The sequence below is a fragment of the Cyprinodon tularosa genome, unplaced genomic scaffold (genome assembly GCF_016077235.1).
Source record: "Cyprinodon tularosa strain WSP-4 unplaced genomic scaffold, ASM1607723v1 ctg928, whole genome shotgun sequence".
NCBI lineage: Eukaryota > Metazoa > Chordata > Actinopteri > Cyprinodontiformes > Cyprinodontidae > Cyprinodon > Cyprinodon tularosa.
In genome coordinates this window covers 119036-138548 of record NW_024039705.1, presented here as the reverse complement: position 1 = coordinate 138548, position 19513 = coordinate 119036, and the positions used below count along the sequence as shown (strand labels likewise).

The 19513-nt window shown below is 41.0% G+C and overlaps 1 protein-coding gene across 2 annotated transcripts in view; it reads left to right on the top strand.

The window, feature by feature from the left end:
• Positions 1 to 19513, top strand: part of vldlr (very low density lipoprotein receptor) — a 43080-nt gene that overhangs the window by 22052 nt on the left and 1515 nt on the right. Inside the window, exons 8-19 of one of the 2 annotated variants that reach the window (XM_038274743.1) lie at positions 1427 to 1549; positions 4797 to 4916; positions 7053 to 7178; positions 7250 to 7421; positions 9161 to 9385; positions 9458 to 9576; positions 9650 to 9789; positions 9920 to 10061; positions 10693 to 10842; positions 14995 to 15054; positions 18500 to 18577; positions 18642 to 18811. In XM_038274743.1, the coding sequence (XP_038130671.1) occupies positions 1427 to 1549; positions 4797 to 4916; positions 7053 to 7178; positions 7250 to 7421; positions 9161 to 9385; positions 9458 to 9576; positions 9650 to 9789; positions 9920 to 10061; positions 10693 to 10842; positions 14995 to 15054; positions 18500 to 18577; positions 18642 to 18811 (1625 nt within the window). The remainder of the gene's footprint in view (positions 1 to 1426; positions 1550 to 4796; positions 4917 to 7052; positions 7179 to 7249; positions 7422 to 9160; positions 9386 to 9457; positions 9577 to 9649; positions 9790 to 9919; positions 10062 to 10692; positions 10843 to 14994; positions 15055 to 18499; positions 18578 to 18641; positions 18812 to 19513) is intronic. The other variant, XM_038274744.1, reaches the window with a different exon arrangement.

Here is a 19513-nt window from a genome sequence, read left to right as displayed (position 1 = left end):
TAGAGCTAACAGAACTGGCAGCGTTGCGAGGCAAGGGCTCAAACATGTACGGCTGGAAGCCTTCTACACCAAACCAAGCTTCTGCCGCCCTGGCGTCCTCTTCCACAACATCTTCGTCCCCGCTTTCCTCCTCTAAATAAAAAATGGATGACGGAGGAGACTCATCCACGACCTCCGACACTAAACTCTCCTCCTCTTGCATGTTTCCGCTGTCCATAGCGTTCCTTGACAGCGTCGTTTCAATTTAGTGCTACTTGGTCCCAATGGAATTTCCCATTGGGAACCTGCTAGCACTAAGATGCTAACTGGTTAGCAAGATGCTTCCCACAAACCGGCCACAACCAAACTTGCTTGCAAACCTTCCGCCCCCTTAATAAACAACAAATCACATTCACTTAATTCACTCGTGTAAAGTCGGGCACCACTCGGGAGAATTTGGAAATGCAACGATTGGAACAGCTGCTTCACTAAGACTTTCGTAAAAAATCTACTTTATGGAACCTTTGGCTATCAGATTATTAATTAATCTAAAAAAATAATCGATTTGTAAAATAATCATTAGTTGCAGCCCTAGTGAGATGGACCTCTGTGTTAATCATGTAAAAACAGAGCATTTAGGTTCAGGTTGGTTTAGATTCTTCAATTCAGTTTATTTCTATAGCTCCAATTCACATCATGTCATCTCAGGTCACTTTCCAGTTCACCAGATCATCCAGTCAGATTGATTCAAAGTTTTCTATCTAAGGAAAACCAGCTGATTGCATCGACTCATTGACTCTTCAGCAATCCCTCACACTAAGCATGCTTGTAGCGACAGTGGAGAGGAAAAACTCCCTTTGAGCCTGGTTCTGCTGGAGGTTTCTTCCTGTTCAGTGTGAGCGGCCATCTGCTGAGGCCCACTGGGGTTCAAGGAGACAGAAGCAGACATGGAAAAAGAAGCATAGATACAAAAGGCAACTGTTAAAGAGTCAGAGTCGCAGTCAGAGAAACAGGACTACACTGGAAAACAGGCAAAGCTCCAACATCTAGAAACAAAGGTGTTGATGGCAGCAGCGCAGCTGATATTTCTCTCCAGGATGGAGTCACAGCCAAACAGGAACAGATTGGTTTCAACAGAAAATAAAAGTTTTTTTTTTTCTGATTTGTTGCATCTTAAATATTCCTGCGTTGTTTCACGCGGTGGATCAGCATGTTGGCTCGGTAATCAGAGCAGAGATGGTCGCCATTAACAAGACCAACCTTCCAGAATCAACCAGAAGAAATGCTGAATATTTCTTCTTACACACAGTGGGTTACAAGGAACTTTACACAGCAGGTTTTGCATCAGTGGAGGAAAACGGTCGCTCTCACCTTCAGCTTTGCTTCATTGTTCTGCTGTGTTTGAAGGCGTTTGGTTGCAGAGTTTCCATCTGTATAATTTCTGCAGTGACTCAGTGCAACGGCCCGGAGAAGTTCAAGTGTCGCAGCGGGGAGTGCATCGAGATGAGCAAGGTGTGCAACAAGAACAGGGACTGTCCGGACTGGAGCGACGAGCCCATCAAGGAGTGCAGTGAGTGTTTACAAAGATGGAGAACGTTTATCTCAGGTCTAAGCACCTAAAACATCCTACATACATGCAGAGAAAGAAAGTAGGCACAGAGACAATTAACTTAGTTTACTCACAAGGAGAGTAGGAAGAGACTGCGGAGCTTACAATCTCCACCTCACTCTGCAGTCCCAAGATACACAGATACATTTATATACAATTATTCCAACAGTTTAGAAGCACTGGATCTAAATAAAAGTTTTCATTTTGTCACAACTACAGATGCAAAAATTTGACTTTAGTGATCAGAATCTGATGTTTAGATTCAGGAGGGATTAAATTAAGAAACGACTTCCACCAGTTAAACGACATAGATGTTCCGTTTAGATTATGACTGATTATGTATTTAACCTCTTACACCCTCAGGAGGTATAAATAAATTTCTGCCTGACAAAAACACACAAAAGTAAATCACTTATAGCCTCACAGCTATTAGATTTAAGAAGAAACTTTTGGTACGTCTGTAAAGGTAAGATGCCATAGAATGGTTTTCTGGTGTCAGCACCATTGTAGCTTTGACCCTGCCTGAAATATTAGGGACAAAATACAAAATATTTTGCATTTTTTGAACCTCGCCAAAATTTTCTTTGAAATAAACATTGCAAAACACTACCAAAATATTATTTATAGCACAAAAAAGTAGTACAGACTTTTAAATCTAAATGTTGTGTAAAAATATACCAAATTTGGACTCAATCAGATGAATCATATTTATTTTAGAATGGTATTAGTGAGAAATTTCTTAGGCGGAGAGGCCATTTTGGCACATTTATCCAAAAATGTCACCAAACTGTGCCAAATATGTTTTTTACATCAATACTGGGGGTTTGTTAAAATTACGAGGTCATGTAGCAGCTGGACCCACCGGTGGGTCCGTAGGGTTCTAGAGGTTAAAACTATTTGAGGTTTTATTCTTTATTTTATCTGATTATAATCGCTGAAAAATCTAACTTAAACTAGCAGTAGTTGCTAGCTTAGCCTCTGGGCTTCCTTTATTTAAAAATTTTACAGTAGGAAAACTTTTAAATTATAAGAATTGATTATCAGAGTTTAGGATTATTTTCCAACAGCAGCACTGTGTCGTCCTAAAGATTAAATTCAGTTAAATATCTATGGCGCCAGTTCACAACACATTTAATCTCAGGGCACTTTACAGATCACCTGATCCTGAAGAGCTTCCATCCTGTAACTTTTAAATGCATCTCTTCTTTAGAACCTAAAGCCTCGGTCCCCTCATTTAGCTCAGCAGAGGGATGGTAACCGGTCACCAGTGATGGGACTAACGGCGTTGAAACTAACGGCGTTACTAACGCCGTTACCTTGTTTTAGTAACGAGTAATCTAACTAATTACTTTGACTGTAACTATAACGCAGTTACCATTGCAGACACCCCGTTACTGCGCGTTACTCAGGTCGCACAATGAACCTTTTTTCATGATAGGACTCGTGCGCAGCTGCGTGAAGCTGACACCCCACCCACGTCAAAAAACTCTGCAAATAGACTGAATGGTTAGTGCAACGTTAGTGCAGATTTGTGCAGAAAAAAATATTGTTTGTGCTACTTTTGTTTAAGAGATATTAAAGATTTATTTTAGGTCATCCAGAGGTGCGCGCCTTGTCATGAGAGAGGGGAGGATGAGATTCCGTCTGTCAGTTGAATAGGTTGGTGTTTCTGCTGGTGGGTGTTAACGTACAGCACACACAGAGAGATGGAGAGTGATGATGACTCCAGCAGCAAAACAGCGTTTTCCACATGGAAATACCGGTGTTACGTAGAGCTGCGTTTCCCCATCACATAACGGTTTCCTCTGCATCTCCACACAGCGCAGGCGGCAAGAGTCACCGCGCAAGCGACATGAAACGCGCATGCTCGCTAAAGGCGCGCAACAGTCGCTCTGTGCTCGCGCCACAGGAGAACTGTGGAGAGCGGGAACGATCAAATGAACCTGACAACAGCCAGAAATGATAGCCTATATGGAGAAAGGGAGAAAGATGGATGGATGGATGGATGGATACTCTGCCTTCTCAACCTACTGTATTTTTTATTTTAAACATTATTTGATGGCCTTTGTGGCAGGGATGGAGATCCATATTTTATGTCACACACAGAGTATACATCTAGATAGATAGATGGATAGATAGATGTTGCAGTATCTATAACAACCCAAACACACAGGATTTCAGAATTAGACATCCCCAGTTATTAATTTCATATACTCACCGGATCTGAATGTCCTGTTATAAAACTTCACATCGCGTTCCCCCCTGATGTCATTTACGTTGAGTTGCAATAAATGCTAAACTGTCTGCAGGTTCTTGTCTTTGTCGTCCGCTCTATTCAGCTGGCTTTGGAAACACACGGTGAGAAGGTGGGGGCTGGGTGGTGAGGTTTACGGGGGCGAGAAACGCAAAAGTAACGCAATAGTTACTTTTACTAGTAACTAGTTACTTTTATTGTGGAGTAACTCAGTTAGTAACTCAGTTACTTTTTGGGAGAAGTAACTAGTAACTATAACTAATTACTTTTTCAAAGTAACGTGCCCAACACTGCCGGTCACTCATTTAATTCAGGTGTGTTAAAAATGGTTGCATCAAAAAGTTGCAGGATAGTAGCTCCTGAGGACGGGACGTGATCGCTCCTGATCCAGTTATTTGATTCAAAGTTTTCTAAGGAAAACCAGTTGATTGCATCGACTCATTGACTAATCCCTCGCACAGATGTCGTCTCTAGTTTTTAATACAATCTTTTACTTATTTAGTTTTGTTTTATAACGGAGGGCAAAACTCTTTATAGTTTTAGTGATGATCTGATTAAATTACCCAGAAAATAATCCCCATTTTTCTAAAGTAAAACCATTTTAAACATCAGCCTCCATGTTTGCTGATCTTATGGTTCCTTTCTTTAATGGAGGATTAAAGCAACTTAAACTGGTTTAACTGATCAAAGTTTAAAGATCAGTTTCTACAGAGTAATCCACTGCTAGCTTCACCAACATGTTGCTACACACTGCCCATCAGCTGGCTGAACACTAACATTTTAGTGGAGCAGTTAGAGAGGAGGCAATGTGTTTAGAAAAAGATCCATGTTGGGATCAGCTTTCCTCGGTAGGAGGAGCAGATTGAACCTGAGCTCAGCTTGCAGAGCAGCTTCATGTTCCTCTGAGCGTTTTGATGCCTCCTACAATCATCCATGATGTTTGCTGCTCTGCAGATGTCAACGAGTGTCTCCTGAACAACGGCGGCTGCTCTCACATCTGCAAAGACATGGTGATCGGCTTCGAATGCGACTGCACGCCTGGACTCCAGCTCATCGACCACAAGACCTGCGGAGGTAGAGTCCTTTCAGGTTCCTCCTTTTACATGGGTACCAGCGACCCGACCCGTCTGGGTTTATCAAGTGGGATTAATGTCGGATTTGGTTGATTTGACCTTCAGGAAGGAAATGAGGTCAGAAAGAAGCGGTTCAGTTTAAATCGACATGTTTGTCTGAATAAACTTCTAACAGGGATGGAAACAGGAAGATGGCGGCAGCCCAGATTTTTTTATCTCTAGTTAAAGGAAGGCTTGTTTTAATGATGCAGGAGCCTCTAACTGTTGCAGCGGAGCGTGTGATCGCCCTGCAGGAGCAGTTTTATTGATTCTGATGCATCGATAAGTTGACTGAAGTAAAAAGAGTCGATCTCTATGGTTGGAAAAATATCAAACTGCTTCTGATTAATGAGGGATTAGAAGATTAATCCAATTTTTCCATCAAATCACAAATTTATTAAAGTTTTTTTTTATCGACTTTTTAACAATTTCCATTTTGTTTTGCTTGATCTAAGGTTCCTCTCTTTTTGATTCAGTAAATAAACATTAGGATAATATCAAGCTTTAGTCCTTCACTCTTTCATTAGTCAAATTTGAACTACTTTGTGACGGTTTTACAATATTTATTTTAGTTTAAGTGGGTGTTTTTCACTATTTTTGGGGGCTGCCAGTCAGATATCCCTTTTTTTTTTTTTTACCAGTCACTCGAGGACCGTACACTTCTGTGGGTAGACCCTTACAAACAATGATCAACAATTTTCTTTCAAAAGGACCCAACAACAAAAAAATTAGGCTTCACATTTCTTGTATTTGAAAAAAAACTGTAGCCATGAAAGAATTAACACAAACCTCTTCCCCACAAAATATTCCCTTTTTTTCTCCAAGGTAGAAAGGCTCCAACATAAATTGCCTGTGAATAAACAAAGAAACCATAAGAACCCATCTGATTAACTGGTTTCTAATCAGTTTATGGTGGTTAGGATTCATGGAATGATCAGAGGAGCTCGATTGACTAAAATGCATCTTGGCTTAATGTCCCATATGGTTCTGGGTGGGATGCTGCTGCTAATGAACACTGGGTAACAAGAAGGAAGGGAAACTGCATGGACTGAGCTTCCATGTCAGCTGCTGACTTTCAGTAGATCTTTGTTTTGATTGATCACCATGGATACAGGACTTCATTATGTGAAAATAAGAGCGATGTTTAATTTTTTTGAACCATATAATAGTAACATGGCCCTTGCTTGGTCTAGAATAGTTATATTTAAATACAACTTTCCCTTTTTTAATGTAAAAAGTTTGTAGTAAAATATTGTCCAAATTAATAAAAATTCACCTGCAGACGTAGTTTGAACTTTTAAATTAAATCGACCAGAAAAAGCCAAGTTAAAACAAAATATCCTGAGGTTTATTTCTGCAAAGCTTTTATTAAATATACTCTCAGCTCTACTCTAGTCTCATCCAACGAGTGTTTGAGCTTCCAGAAAACGTTCTCACTCAGTCTGCAAACACCCTGCTGCACTGGGCCATCTTCCTCACTGCTCCTCTGCCTCATTATACTCCTTCCTGCTCGCCCTCTCTGTGCAAACACTCTGAACAGACGACTCTGTCCAAGTAGGAAGTGATTTATTTCATTCACTATTTTCACATGAGGAATAATCAAATGTGACACGGTACAGATCACCATCATTTCCATGTTCCTCTGACAGAGCTTGTCTCCATTATTACCTTGTTTTCTGAGAACGTTTTAATTCACTCCTCTGGAAATCAAACCAGAATCGAGTCTCAGCTTAAAAAATGACCCAACATTAAGCTCAAAATGTACCGGAAACTTCGCAATGTGTAGAAAACCCTGAACATTTAAGTCGGAGCTTTAATGTTTTTAGGCGCAATATTTTAAAGAAAAAGTCCAGTCAGCAAGGAATAATCAATGGATCATTTATACCCAAACTAATGTGTATTATGATTTAATGAATTTGACTTTAATCGGTAAAATAAAAATAAAAAAATTGATGCAATCAGATTTAAATTGTCTGAATTCCTGGTTAAATAACTTTAGGAAGATAAATCCTGAGGCTATTTGGGATATTTGTGGTGCTGCTCTTGCTGCCGTTCAGTTCCCCCCTCAATAAGTCGTTTTTTCCCATTTATGTTGCAGACGTCAATGAGTGCATGAACCCAGGGATCTGCAGTCAGATCTGCATCAACCTGAAGGGAGGCTATAAGTGTGAATGTCACAACGGATACCAGATGGATCCGACCACCGGCGTCTGCAAGGCCGTTGGTGAGCATCTAGGAAGGAACGCTGCTGCTCTGGACGAAGATGAGCCTTTATGAACCCTTCTCCTTCCTCAGGTAAGGAGCCATGTCTGATCTTCACCAACCGCCGGGACATCCGTCGTCTGGGTCTGGAGAGGAAGGAATACACTCAGATCGTAGAGCAGCAGAGAAACGCTGCGGCTTTGGACGCAGACTTCAACCAGCAGACCATTTTCTGGGCTGATCTGGGTCAGAAGGCCATTTACAGGTACAATGAACCTCTAGATCTACACCACACAGATTCTGTTCCCTCATCTGTTTGATACCCTCTGTAAACTCGTTGAGCAGCAGTCGATACGACCCACAATGAGCGCTGCTAATCTTTTTGGGACGATTCTTGGAGCTGATTTTTCTTTCTAAATTTACCTGATAAAATGATAAATGTTACAAACTTCTCAGTTCAAACAAAAACAAACACTTGGTAACACATAAAAATGTTATTAAATTAATAATGCTAAGCGGGTTATTCAATGCAATGGTTCCTAAACTTCTATAGCTTGCCCCCAATCACTTTAAACTGTTAAAACAAAATCAAATCTACTTTAAATCTTCCCAATTACCACTTAAAGTCCAATTATTTTAAGTTTAGTGGTTTTATTCTGTGTATCAGATTTCAACATTGCTATCGGTACATAAAACCTTATTCAGCTCGAATAGGAAGGTTTTTAGGGTTGTATCCTCGGCCCACTGCTTAATACACATTTATTGAACTTGTTGAGGCCCAAAATGGTTTAATTCTTGGAACAAAAATAAAGACTAGAGACGATTCTCTTCATTCGCCCAAAACCGGAACGGGGGGGGGGTTAATGAGTCCAATCAAATATACTGTCAAAAAAATTCACAAATCCAGAGCTCATCTTTACAAAGAATCTTCCCCAAACTCGAGGCGCCATCTCAGCCTCATTTATACTTTCCTTTAACATTATGAGAATGTATTTAGACGACCCAGTATGTGGGAATCTAACTGGAGTGTGTTTTTGGCCACAGTTGTATACGTGCATGATGGCCAGTGATGGGAGTAACGCCGTTACCTTTTTAAGTAACGCGTAATCTAATTACTTTGACTATAACGCAGTTACCATTGCTGACACCCCGTTACTGCACCTGAGTGAAGTTGGCCCCCCACCTTCTTCAAATCAGACGAAATGGGTGTCAATTGACTTAACATCTGTTTTTGCTGCACAAACGTAGCTAACTGCCCTTTGATGACCTCTAAAATATATTATCATTGAAATGATAGCAGCACAAATGAAAATTTTTGCCATACAAAAATATAAAATTTTAAATATAAAATATTTAAAATAAATATATTAAAAATTTTAAAATGCATATCTTAAATTGTATAAATTTTTTGTAATGCTATAATTTTAATTGTTTGTAGAAGCCATCAAAGGTTGACCTTTGACCTCTAGAAATATTTCTTTATATCTTTAAAATTATTTGTGATGAGGGTTAAGGGGGCGAGAAACGCAAAAGTAACGCAATAGTTACTTTTACTAGTGTAACGGGGGACTTTTATTGCGGAGTTTTTTTTTGGGAGAAGTAACGAATTACTTTTTCAAAGTACGTGCCTAACACTGATGATGGCCTTATGTGCACGCAAGGATTCGTGTGGACCTCTGTGTGCTGAAATCTAAAAAGGAAAAAGTTGTTAATGCCGAAAGTCCCTGGATCTTAAATCTACTTCCTGCCTACTTTGTCTTCTGCATGTATTACCAATTATGAAAAAAAGGCCTTTTTACTGAATCACAAATGACACTTGAATATCATTACTTATGCAAACTAAACTAAAAAGTGAACATATTAAGGTTGATTTGATTCCCATAAATTTGCCTGAAATTTCTGGAATCTTAAACAAAAATCTGGGCTTTTTTTGTCTTTAGGAAAAGTTTGTTTAGGAGCAGAATTTTCTGTATTTGGTTTTCAGTTTGGTCTGTTTCTCCTCAGTACCGTCCTGGACAAGCGAGGAGATGTTGGAATCCACAGGAAAGTGATCGACAACGTCCAAACTCCTCTGGGGATCGCTGTGGACTGGATTTATAAGAACCTGTACTGGTCCGATCTGGGCACCAAAACCATTTCTGTGGCAAACTTCAACGGAACAAAGCGGAAAGTTCTCTTCAACAGCGGCCTCAAAGAACCCGCTTCAGTGGCCGTGGATCCTCTGTCTGGGTGGGTGGAAACCAGCTTCTGGAGCTCCTGCTTTAAATCAGCCATCTGAGCGTTTATCTGTTGGTTCTGCAGGTTCATGTACTGGTCTGACTGGGGGGAGCCCGCCAAGATAGAAAAGTCCGGTCTGAACGGAGTGAACCGGCAGGTTCTGGTGGCAACGGACATCCAGTGGCCGAACGGGATCACGCTTGGTAGGAATGGAGCAACCAGCCGATCTGTAGTCAGTGGGGGAGCGGCTATAAAAAGCTTTTCCTCTCCTTCCAGATCTGATCAAAGGCCGGCTGTACTGGGTCGACTCCAAGCTGCACATGCTCTGTAGTGTAGACCTGAACGGGGACAACCGGAACAAGGTGCTGCAGTCTGCAGACTACCTGGCTCACCCCTTTGCCCTCACAGTCTTTGAGGTACGGCTCTGGAGTTTTTGGACTCGCTCCGTCCGGATAGAAACCGGTCTTTGGCTTCTCACAGAACTCAAGGATCTAATTAAAGTTCATCAGCTAAAGAAGTTTAATTCCCGTTTGGTTCCTTTGGCAGGATCGAGTTTTCTGGACAGACGGTGAAAACAAAGCGATCTACGGCGCCAACAAGTTCTCTGGTTCTGACGTAACGACGCTCGCCAGCAATCTGAACGACCCTCAGGACGTCATCGTGTACCATGAGCTGATCCAGCTGTCTGGTGAGAGTTGGTTATGTTAAAGAAAAACTTTAAAAATAAAAAGATCCTTTTCAAAACTATGAAAATATAAAACTGTTTACAGGTAGCAGTTTCACACAATCAGCACCTTTATCCAAATAAAGTAATTCCAAACTGTTTTAGTTAAGATTGATCAAGTTTATTCAAGGCAGGCGGCGTTGGACTAACCTGACTCCGCCAGAAACCTTCCGTTGAAGTAATTTTGGGAAGCAACTCATTTTTAAAGTCGTAGGGAAGTCATATTTAAATGTCAAATCATTCTGGCTTAAACATGCATATAAATGTTCTCTTTATCAGACCATATTGTCCCAAAATTTCTATTTCTAAAAATCCTGTTAAAATCTGTTTTTTTCCTTTATCTTCTGCAGGCCAGTTAGTTATAAATCAGCCTGAACACCTAAATTCGTCCATTCATATATAAACGGTCATCTGTCAATCAAATTTTTAAGGTGCAGAACAGAATGAACAGATTTCCCTCTGAGCTACAGAAGATAAAGGTTTCATGTTTCGGCTGCAGCTCCTGATCACCTGCATCCAATGAGCAGAACGCTGAGGGCTCAGAGGCCTGTTAATCTGCCTCATGACTATATTCTGTTCTACTTCATGTTTTCAGGAACCAACTGGTGCTCAGAGAAAGGGGAGAACGGAGGCTGCAGCTACATGTGTCTCCCTGCTCCGCAGATCAACAAACACTCCCCCAAATACAGCTGTGTGTGTCCTGAAGGCCAGGAGCTGGCTGCCGACGGCCAGCGCTGCAGACCCGGTGAGTTCCTTTAAAACCTCGCGCTCCGTTTAGGGATGCACGATATAATCGGCCCCCTATCAGTATCGGCCTTAAAACTGAATATCGGACATCGGCCACCCGACCGATATTTAACCCGATATTTGATCAGCTTCTGAGTTTCTAAAGTCTAAAAAAAAAACTTCTTCCTCAAAAACTTCTTTTTTACAGACTTAAAAACTTCTAAAGACGAGGGAAAAAATATTGATCCATTAAAATATCCCAATATCTTCATATGCTGATATATTGCCATTTAAAAACACCATATCAATCTCTTTTACTAATGAAATATTGCTATATGTCATCGTTATGCTACGAAATCCCCCGAAAATTCACCAAATGTTGCCATATTTTTATATGTTGATATATTGACGCGGTATCGATCTATTTTACTAACAAAATCTCACAAGAATTTGCAAAATATCACGAGAGTTTGTAACAGAACGATGACATTTCACGAGTCTGAAAGTAAAATAGATCGATACTGCGTTTTTAAAAATCAATTTGATATCAGCATATGAAAATATATTTGAGTATATTATTTTTCAAAGTGTCGGAAATGGATAACAAAACTGCTATTTTCAATGACTACTTATTTATGTCCAGCTTTAACATCGATATCGGTTATCGGCTATGCGAGTTTTAAAATATTGGCATATCGGCCAAAATCCCAATATCGTGCATCCCTACTTCCGTTTCCTTCAGAAGAACGAGCCAGCGGTGCCGGCTGAACCTCAGCAGCCTCTGAGGAGGAGATGAAAACAGAACGGCACAGACGGCCAAAGTCTCAGAAACAACTTTAACAGGACAGAATAAGGATTTCAGCAGGAAAGAAAGCAGAGCTGCTGCTAAGGCTGCCAGTAGCTATAGAAGCAGAAAGGACCCAAAGTCTTTAAGGCACAACTTAAAATTCATGTCTGCAAAGGTGCAGGATGAAGTAGTTGGATGATTGTTTGGAGCAATTAGTGCTTCTAGGAATGAAAGGAGAACAGCAGCCCTGCCCTTTCCTCTCCGATGGAAACACGGTTGCTTAGAGACGCCGTTTGCCGGCTTTGTTTTCCGTCATGGCTGCGGTCTAGCTCCTTCCTCTGCTCCCACAGATTAGCCTTTTCAAACCTAAAGCGGAGTCGGACAGGAACCTGACAGCTGAATCCGCTGCACATACCCGACTAATTGGACTCAAACTTCAGCCGGAGGCTCCAGAACTCGCAGGACGGCGCCCGTGAGAGACCGACTCTAGCAAAAGAAACGGTCTGCATCGACGCCATCTTTGTTTGTTTGTAGATGGTTAAATACAAAGGTTCTAAATATTAATTAGAATCACAGATTCTGATCCTAATTTGATGGATTTTCTGTTAATTTAATAAGGAAACATTTTAGTTTAGCAGAGATCAGATGAATGAAGCAACAGTTTCACCTAAAGATGGTTATTAAATCTGAAATTATGTTAAAAAGGCTAATTTCTGAAGGTTTTGGTTTTAAATGACTCAGGGTTTGAGTTCAGCTCGATCTGAGAGGAAGAGAATAAGGATCTGGACTTTGACTAGGCCGAGGTGGGGGTAGGGGTGGGCAACGTGTTGAATATAGTCCAGATATGTTAGAAAAGCGATCAGGCTGCATCGTCTCTGATCCATCAGCAGCTCTTCTGCTTCCTGCAGTGAAAAATTAAAGCCTTTGATTGGAGCTTATGGCGATGCAGATGATGGATCCTCAGGCTCCCATCATTCCCTGATGGCTGACTGGTCCCCAGTCTGAGCTGGACCGGACCAGTAGAGGTTTATAAACCAGCTTCCTTCCCAGTAAAGCTGTAATCAGCAGCTCTGCAGGCCGTTCTGCCTTTTTACAACCTTTTTAAAGCAGCAGAGACATTTTTTCAGTTGGGATCTTTAATTGGTTTCATTTAATCTGGACTTTATTCCTCATTTCATTTGAGTGGCTCTTCTTAAATCAACCTTTTCTTTTTATTCTTTCCTCCTTTCCTGTTTCCTTTCTATTTTTCCTTCCTAATGTCTTCATGTTCTTCCATTGTCTCCTTTTCTCGTACATTACTAAACTTTTTATCTTCTACCTTTGGTCGTAGTCTTTTATTCTTCCTCCACCCTTTCTCATCAGGCTTCCTCGTTATAGATCATTTAAATGTTTAAATTATCTCTGCAATAGGTGAGGCATAAGTGGAGGAACTATAGGACAGATCTGGGTGTCCTGGAGTTTAAACCTTCTGTCTTAAAGTCTGGGCGTCTCTGAGGGTCAGCCAGCTTCTATTTGTCCCATCTCTATGGCCGCCGGTCCTTCTCTCTGGGCTGAAGCGAAGGCGCGGCTGTCAGAGTCCGTCTGCGGACTAATTGGGCCGTTTCCAGGACGCCTCGTTGCTCTTTGCTCCGAAACATCCAGCCCATTTTCCAGCTGCCTCAGTCAGACCCGGCGGGAACCGTGGAGCTTTGTGAGGCGCGGCTCCTAGCGCCTCTAATCTCGTTAGTGAGACAAAGTGAACAGAGGCGCTCCTCCATTCAGAGCTGGACTGAAAGCTGCAGACTGTTTCTCTGTTGAAGGCTGCCTTTAGAGACGGCAGGGATCCTAGAAGTTCAGGTTTGAAACTCTGTTTCTCTCTGTAAGGAGATTGATCCTCCAGGAAAGCTTTATTTCTCCTCAGAGCTTCACATCCAGATGCTGATACGGGATAATCTGCCTTTGATGATGAAGATGACGAAGCTTTTTGCAGATTCTAGGACTGACGCATCGGTTTATTTTAATCATTTAACCTAAAGGCGGTTGAGGGCTGGATGAACTAAAGGGCTAAACTGGAATTGACTATGGGTCAGCTGGTTGGACAGAACAGCAGACTAGTGGTCAGGGCATAGAGCTTGGAATCTAGAGGTTCAACTCCCACTGCCACAGACACTGAGCAAAACCCTGAACCCCACACTGCTCCCCTGGTGCTGCACAATGGCAGCCCACTGCTCCCCGAGGGGAGGGGTTAAATGCAGAGGGTTAATTCCATGGCTTCTGATGATGTAATGACAATAAAAACAAATAAATTAAAATTAAAATAACTGAAAAAAGGCTTACTGGATCTAATATCAGATGAAGACTCTGATCCAGTCATTTCCTTTATATCTTAAGGTTTCAGTGATCTAGTAACTTTAGCTGCAGCACAGCAGCTTCTGATTATCTGATTTTAAAGTTTGTCCAGCCGGATGCTTTCATTCGCATGGCGGCGTCTGCGGTTCATCGTCAGCGATTCTCTCGGTCGACGTAATGAAACCAAACGGACTGAATCTGACTAATTTTATTTATTTTGGTCTATTGTAACTTTTCCAAATACTTTGAGTTAACATTTGAAACTTGGAAAAGCTTTTATGGCACAATTTAAATGGAAACGGAAAAGAATCGTTTAAGGTTTTATTTTAAATTTTATTTACTGCTGTAAATCATTTAGACTTTTTAACAAATAACAAGATTGAGTCTTTGTTAGGACTCAACTATTATTTTGCAAATTGATAAATCTGTTACATTTTTCTATTAATCAGACAGGCTACTTAAAGATGTTAAGAATAAGAATAATTTATTTCTTACAAAGTGAAACTAAAAGTTTTCCACTTGTTCTGGATTATAGAGGAGATTGAAAGGTGACTTTTTTTTTTATATTCAAAATTTTATATATTTTATATATGCAATTTTGATATAATTCCTGCTGAGTCGCTCTGTAAGCTAAAGGCATGTTTTACGGTCTCCAGTGAGCCTAAATAGGTAGATTTTAATAATCGATTAATCGGATTGTTTCAGCTCTAGTTCTTGTACCAGTTGTCATGGTAACAGCTGCATTTTGAGTTTCTTAGGAATCAGATCTTATTTCTAGCCTAATCTTGGCGCAGTGTGACGTCACCGCAGTGATGAACGCTGTCGGATCCATAAGGTTTCCAGTCCACCTCAGAGCCTCATGTTCTCCACTGGAAGCGTCTTCATGAGCAGCAGGGCTTTCAAACGTAGCAGACCTCAGTCTGACTCTATGCTGCCTTGAAGCAGGATTATGATCAGTTTGGTAAAAACAAAGCAGCTGACCTCAGGTTAACCAGCTCTCTCTACAGAGAACCTGTTTCTACCCGATGCTTAAAGTTGTGCCTCTTCTTGTGGCAGAGTCTTCCTCCAAAGATCCCTCAGAGGATGGTAGCAAAGCGCTAACGCAGCCGCCTAAAGGTAAAACCGTGCGCCGCCGTCGCCCCTCTGCTCACCCGGCCTCCTGTAGGGCTTTATGTTACCTCTACCTTCAGAGTTTTCACTAACTAACCCTCTAACTAATCCGTTGGTTGCTTCTCCCTAAAATCCCTCCTCCTTCTGCTGCTTCAGTGTCCATCAGATGTCGTCCAGATGCCTGAAACTGTTTATTAATCTGCGTCTGATCAGATCTAAAGATGGATGAATGGAATCAATGAATCATTTATCAGCCGTTTGCTTTGGATCATTTCAGCCTGGAAGCCTTTAAATGACTTAAACATCCTGAATGCTTCGTTTTTCTCTCCTAATCCTTTTAAAGACGTTAATCCCTGCAGGATTTTAATCTGAACCAACGTACACACTCATTTTAAACCATTTCCTATGATGATTCTTTCTCACATGGAGACTCTGACCTAATCCAGCGGCTCAGGATCACCATCTAGTGGTAGAGGGGAGTAAGTGCAGGTTTTGATATCTTGTGCATCAATCTTCCTGTGAACTCTGCTTGTTTGCCGTTTCAATAAGTTTAATTTTTCCCATTTTCATGAGATCATCCCTAAATGTTTGGGTGTGATTAGTTTTTTAATCAGGGGAGCAAAGATTGGTTGAAAGCAGAGTGTTATCTACCAAAGGGTTGAAGTTTCTGAAAGGTTCTGGAATGAATCTTCATCATTAGATCAGGTTTCTCTTTCCTTCATGGCAGCGCTGAAAGGATTCGTTTAATGACTGCTGTTTTTGTTTAAAGGCTTTTCTTTCATTTAAATGATAAAATAACGATTCCAAAATAAATGCACCATTTCAAACAAATGATTGGATAGAGATGGACTGATGTCAGCCAGCAGGTATGCAGCGCCGCTCTATCACGGAGAAATGTCTGACTAGACCTGAAAAGCTTTGGTCTAGTCAAAGTAACGACCTGATGCTGTGCTTCTCGAGGGGTTTTTGGTGGGAAGATTGGATAAATGCAGAAAGTCTTTTATTTTAACGCCTCTATAGGAGAGTTAGCATTTTTGATCACCTGCTTCTCCCTTACAAATGTAGTCTACTTCCCTCAGTGAGGTCTAGAAGCACAAGATCTATATCCAGCCATTCAGCAAATATCCTGCTACATGGCTACAAGTTGAAAGAAAAAAAAAGTTAAGAAGTCAAAGTCAAAAGCTAATTGAAAAGTTTATAAGCCTAGTTAAAAAAAATATTTAGGTTTATAAACTAAAATATCTAAGTGCCAGTATCGTTATTAATGCCTCTGTTATGTTGGACCAAATAAAATGTTTCTTTCACTTCTTATAGAAGGATTTTTTGTTATTTTTCTTAATATATTTGAGCAAGTTGGCAGTTATTAAATTTATATTTTTTCTATTAAAATATTCATATTTGTTTTTAATGTTACAAAGGTAATAAAGTCTTGTCCTGGATTCCAATAACACTATTGGCTTGAAATTTGCATTTTCCAAGTATTTCACTGAATGTCCTATGAAGGGTTAAGCTTCCTTTTAGGATATTTACTGTAAATGTATCTTAAATTTTAATTGTTTAGTCACCGGCCTGATTTTCAGTAGGAACGTCTGATGGTTTGTAATCAGAGTATTTCTGTGCTGCTGGCTTCCTGTGAATCAAACTGTTCAGATTGTCAGGATGAAGGTCGTTCAGATTATCTTTAACGTAAACCTGGTTGTTTCTTGTTTTGCTGCAGACGCTCTGCAGGAGAGATTTTAGCGATCGTCCACCTAAAGTAAATGTTAATCAGTCCAGAAAGTTTTAGTTCAAGCAGCAGATTTCATCACTTCCTCTTCTGTAGTTAAAATTCACATAATTTAACTAATAAACCGTGTTTAAAGGAAAAGTCCGATCAGCGAGGAATAATCAACGAATCATTATTTATACCTGAAACTAATACGATCGATTTAATGAATTTAGTATTAAAAAGTAAAGAAAAATTTAATAATTTTCGTGGTGATCATTGAGTCTGGGAGAGGCCGTTTTTGCCCAAATCTAGTAGCCCCTCGCTTCTGCCATCTTCCAGCAGTGACGTCACGGTGCGGTAAGCCTAGCGCCATTCTCCCCGCTTTCCAAGCTAAATCAATGGGAACTACTAGACACATCTGCAATCAACAACAATTATTGAAGATTTCCAGAGGACTTCTAACCTGACTCGGCCAGATGGATTTGCTCCGCATATCCATCTGGAAACCTTCCGTTGAAGTGATTTTGGGAAGGGGCGAAAATACTGGTTAGCTGATTGGCCTATGTTGGTGATAGACGGGCCAAATAAACCAATCAGATCAATGAAGCATATGACGTACTGACAGAGCGACGACGAAGAGGAGCCAATTGATAGATCAAACTCTTGCAGAAACCAGTCGGGAGAAGAGCAAAAACATCTTTTCCTCTGAGAAAAGCCTCCAGAGCAGTGTTTTGCTCTTCTTTCAGTGAAGAAATACTCTGTAATTCCGATTAAACTTGCTCGATAGCCACGCTAACGCTAGTTTAATCGGCTGAAGCCGCCATGTTGTTTAGACTGAACTGTGGCGCTTCTCGTTGCGTCACACCTCAACCCGCCTCAAAGCCAACGCTGATTGGACGTTCGTTTGGTGAACGGCTCCAAAATTTTTTTAACCGAGAGTCTCCAGACTGATCTGCGAGTGAAACCTTGAAAGCTCGCGAGATCAGGATGGTCTCACGAGGCCAGAGGACTTCACCATTGAAATTCACCAGAGCTATAGTGAAACTGACAATGCCCACGTGCATGGCAGCTGGATGCTGGAATACATCGGGGAAAAGTGAAAAAGAGTTCTTCCACCTTTCTGATTCCTGATCCTCCACGGACGGGTTGGTCGTTGGATCGCCAACTTGAAGAGGGAGGATTTGCCATCGAACTTCTGGCCAGAGAAAAAACCCGTAATATGTAGCCAACATTTGGAAGAAGAATGTTTTCAAGATGACTTGGATAATAGCGCGTTGTGACAAACACCAGATACAGCACTGGGACTTGATCAACAGCCGATACCGCACCGTGACGTCACATACCAGTAGGTGGCAGTAGTGTTCTTTGACAAACATGGATGCCTCCAGTAAAGCGCATTCACATGAAAATTACTCTGAATTAAAAACACTGATCATTTATTGAACAGGATGGAATCATTTCACATTTAAAGAACTTTCAGAAGTTTGGATTCTGAATATGAGCGACTTTTCCTTTAAGAAGCTGAGATGATCCTCTTCATGGACCTGAACTAGTTTAACTCTCTGCTGCTTGTTTTTAGAGATCCTGTTTCTAAGTTTTAAGTCTTAAAGGTTTCCTGCTTTGTTCTCTTTGCTGATCTGTGTTCCTGTAGATGTAGAGAACTTTAGTTTCCATCCTGCAGATGGTCTTCATCAGAACAAGCAGACAGCAGGTCATTGAGCTGCTTTTGTTTTTCTCTTCCAGAAGCAAACATCAGCTCGTCCATCCAGGTGGACTCCACAGCCAGAGGCTCTGCTGCAGCCTGGGCCATCCTGCCTGTCTGTAAGTACAGAGAAACATCAGCCTCAAACTCCAGCCCTTATCTGACCTTTGACCCCCGCTGCAGTGCTGCTGGCCATGGCCGGGGCGGGCGCCTACCTGATGTGGAGGAACTGGCAGCTGAAAAACCATAAGAGCATGAACTTCGACAACCCAGTCTACCTTAAAACCACAGAAGAAGACCTAAACATCGACATCACTCGCCACGGCGCCAACGTAGGCCACACCTACCCAGCGGTGAGTTGGTTTCATCACAACCAGCTGGAGATTAGGAACCTGTTCCTGCAGCAGTTTTCCTCCCGATGGCGACTCGTCCTCCAAACTTAACCTTATGCTCCGTTAATCCCGTGTTTGTTGACTGGAGCGCATCTCTCAGATTAAACAGATTAACTCTGAGCTACTAGGAGGCTGAAACCTCACATCTGCAGCAGACGCACTCGTTTCACCTCTAAATGAGGCCAGCATCAAATATGGAGCCAAGAGGAGTAGAATCAGTTCAGCCTGTTGGAAAATTCAGAAAAATATCCTGAAGTAGATGATCGGAGTTAATGGAGAAATAAAAAGGCATATTTTCTCTCAAAGCTGTTTAGACTTTGAGCAAATATCTCTCAATGTCTCTGAGGCAGAATCGCTCACCTCAGCGCTCAGATATGTTGATTAAACTTTAAAAGATGCTTCGTCTTCGTATGAAAATATTTTAGGATCCTTTTATATAAAGTAGTTCCATAAGTGGGGATAATTTGTCTAATAGGAGAGCGGATGCAGAGATACGGAGTGAATTTTGTTCCATTATTGCTGGAATGAAGAGTTTTGTAAATAAAAAAATAAAAAAAATACAATTATGAGAAGAAACTTAATCAAAAATTATCGAGTAACTTTGCTGTCTTTGAGACGATGGGATTCCTAAAACTCAGTTAACACAAACTTATTTAAAAAAAA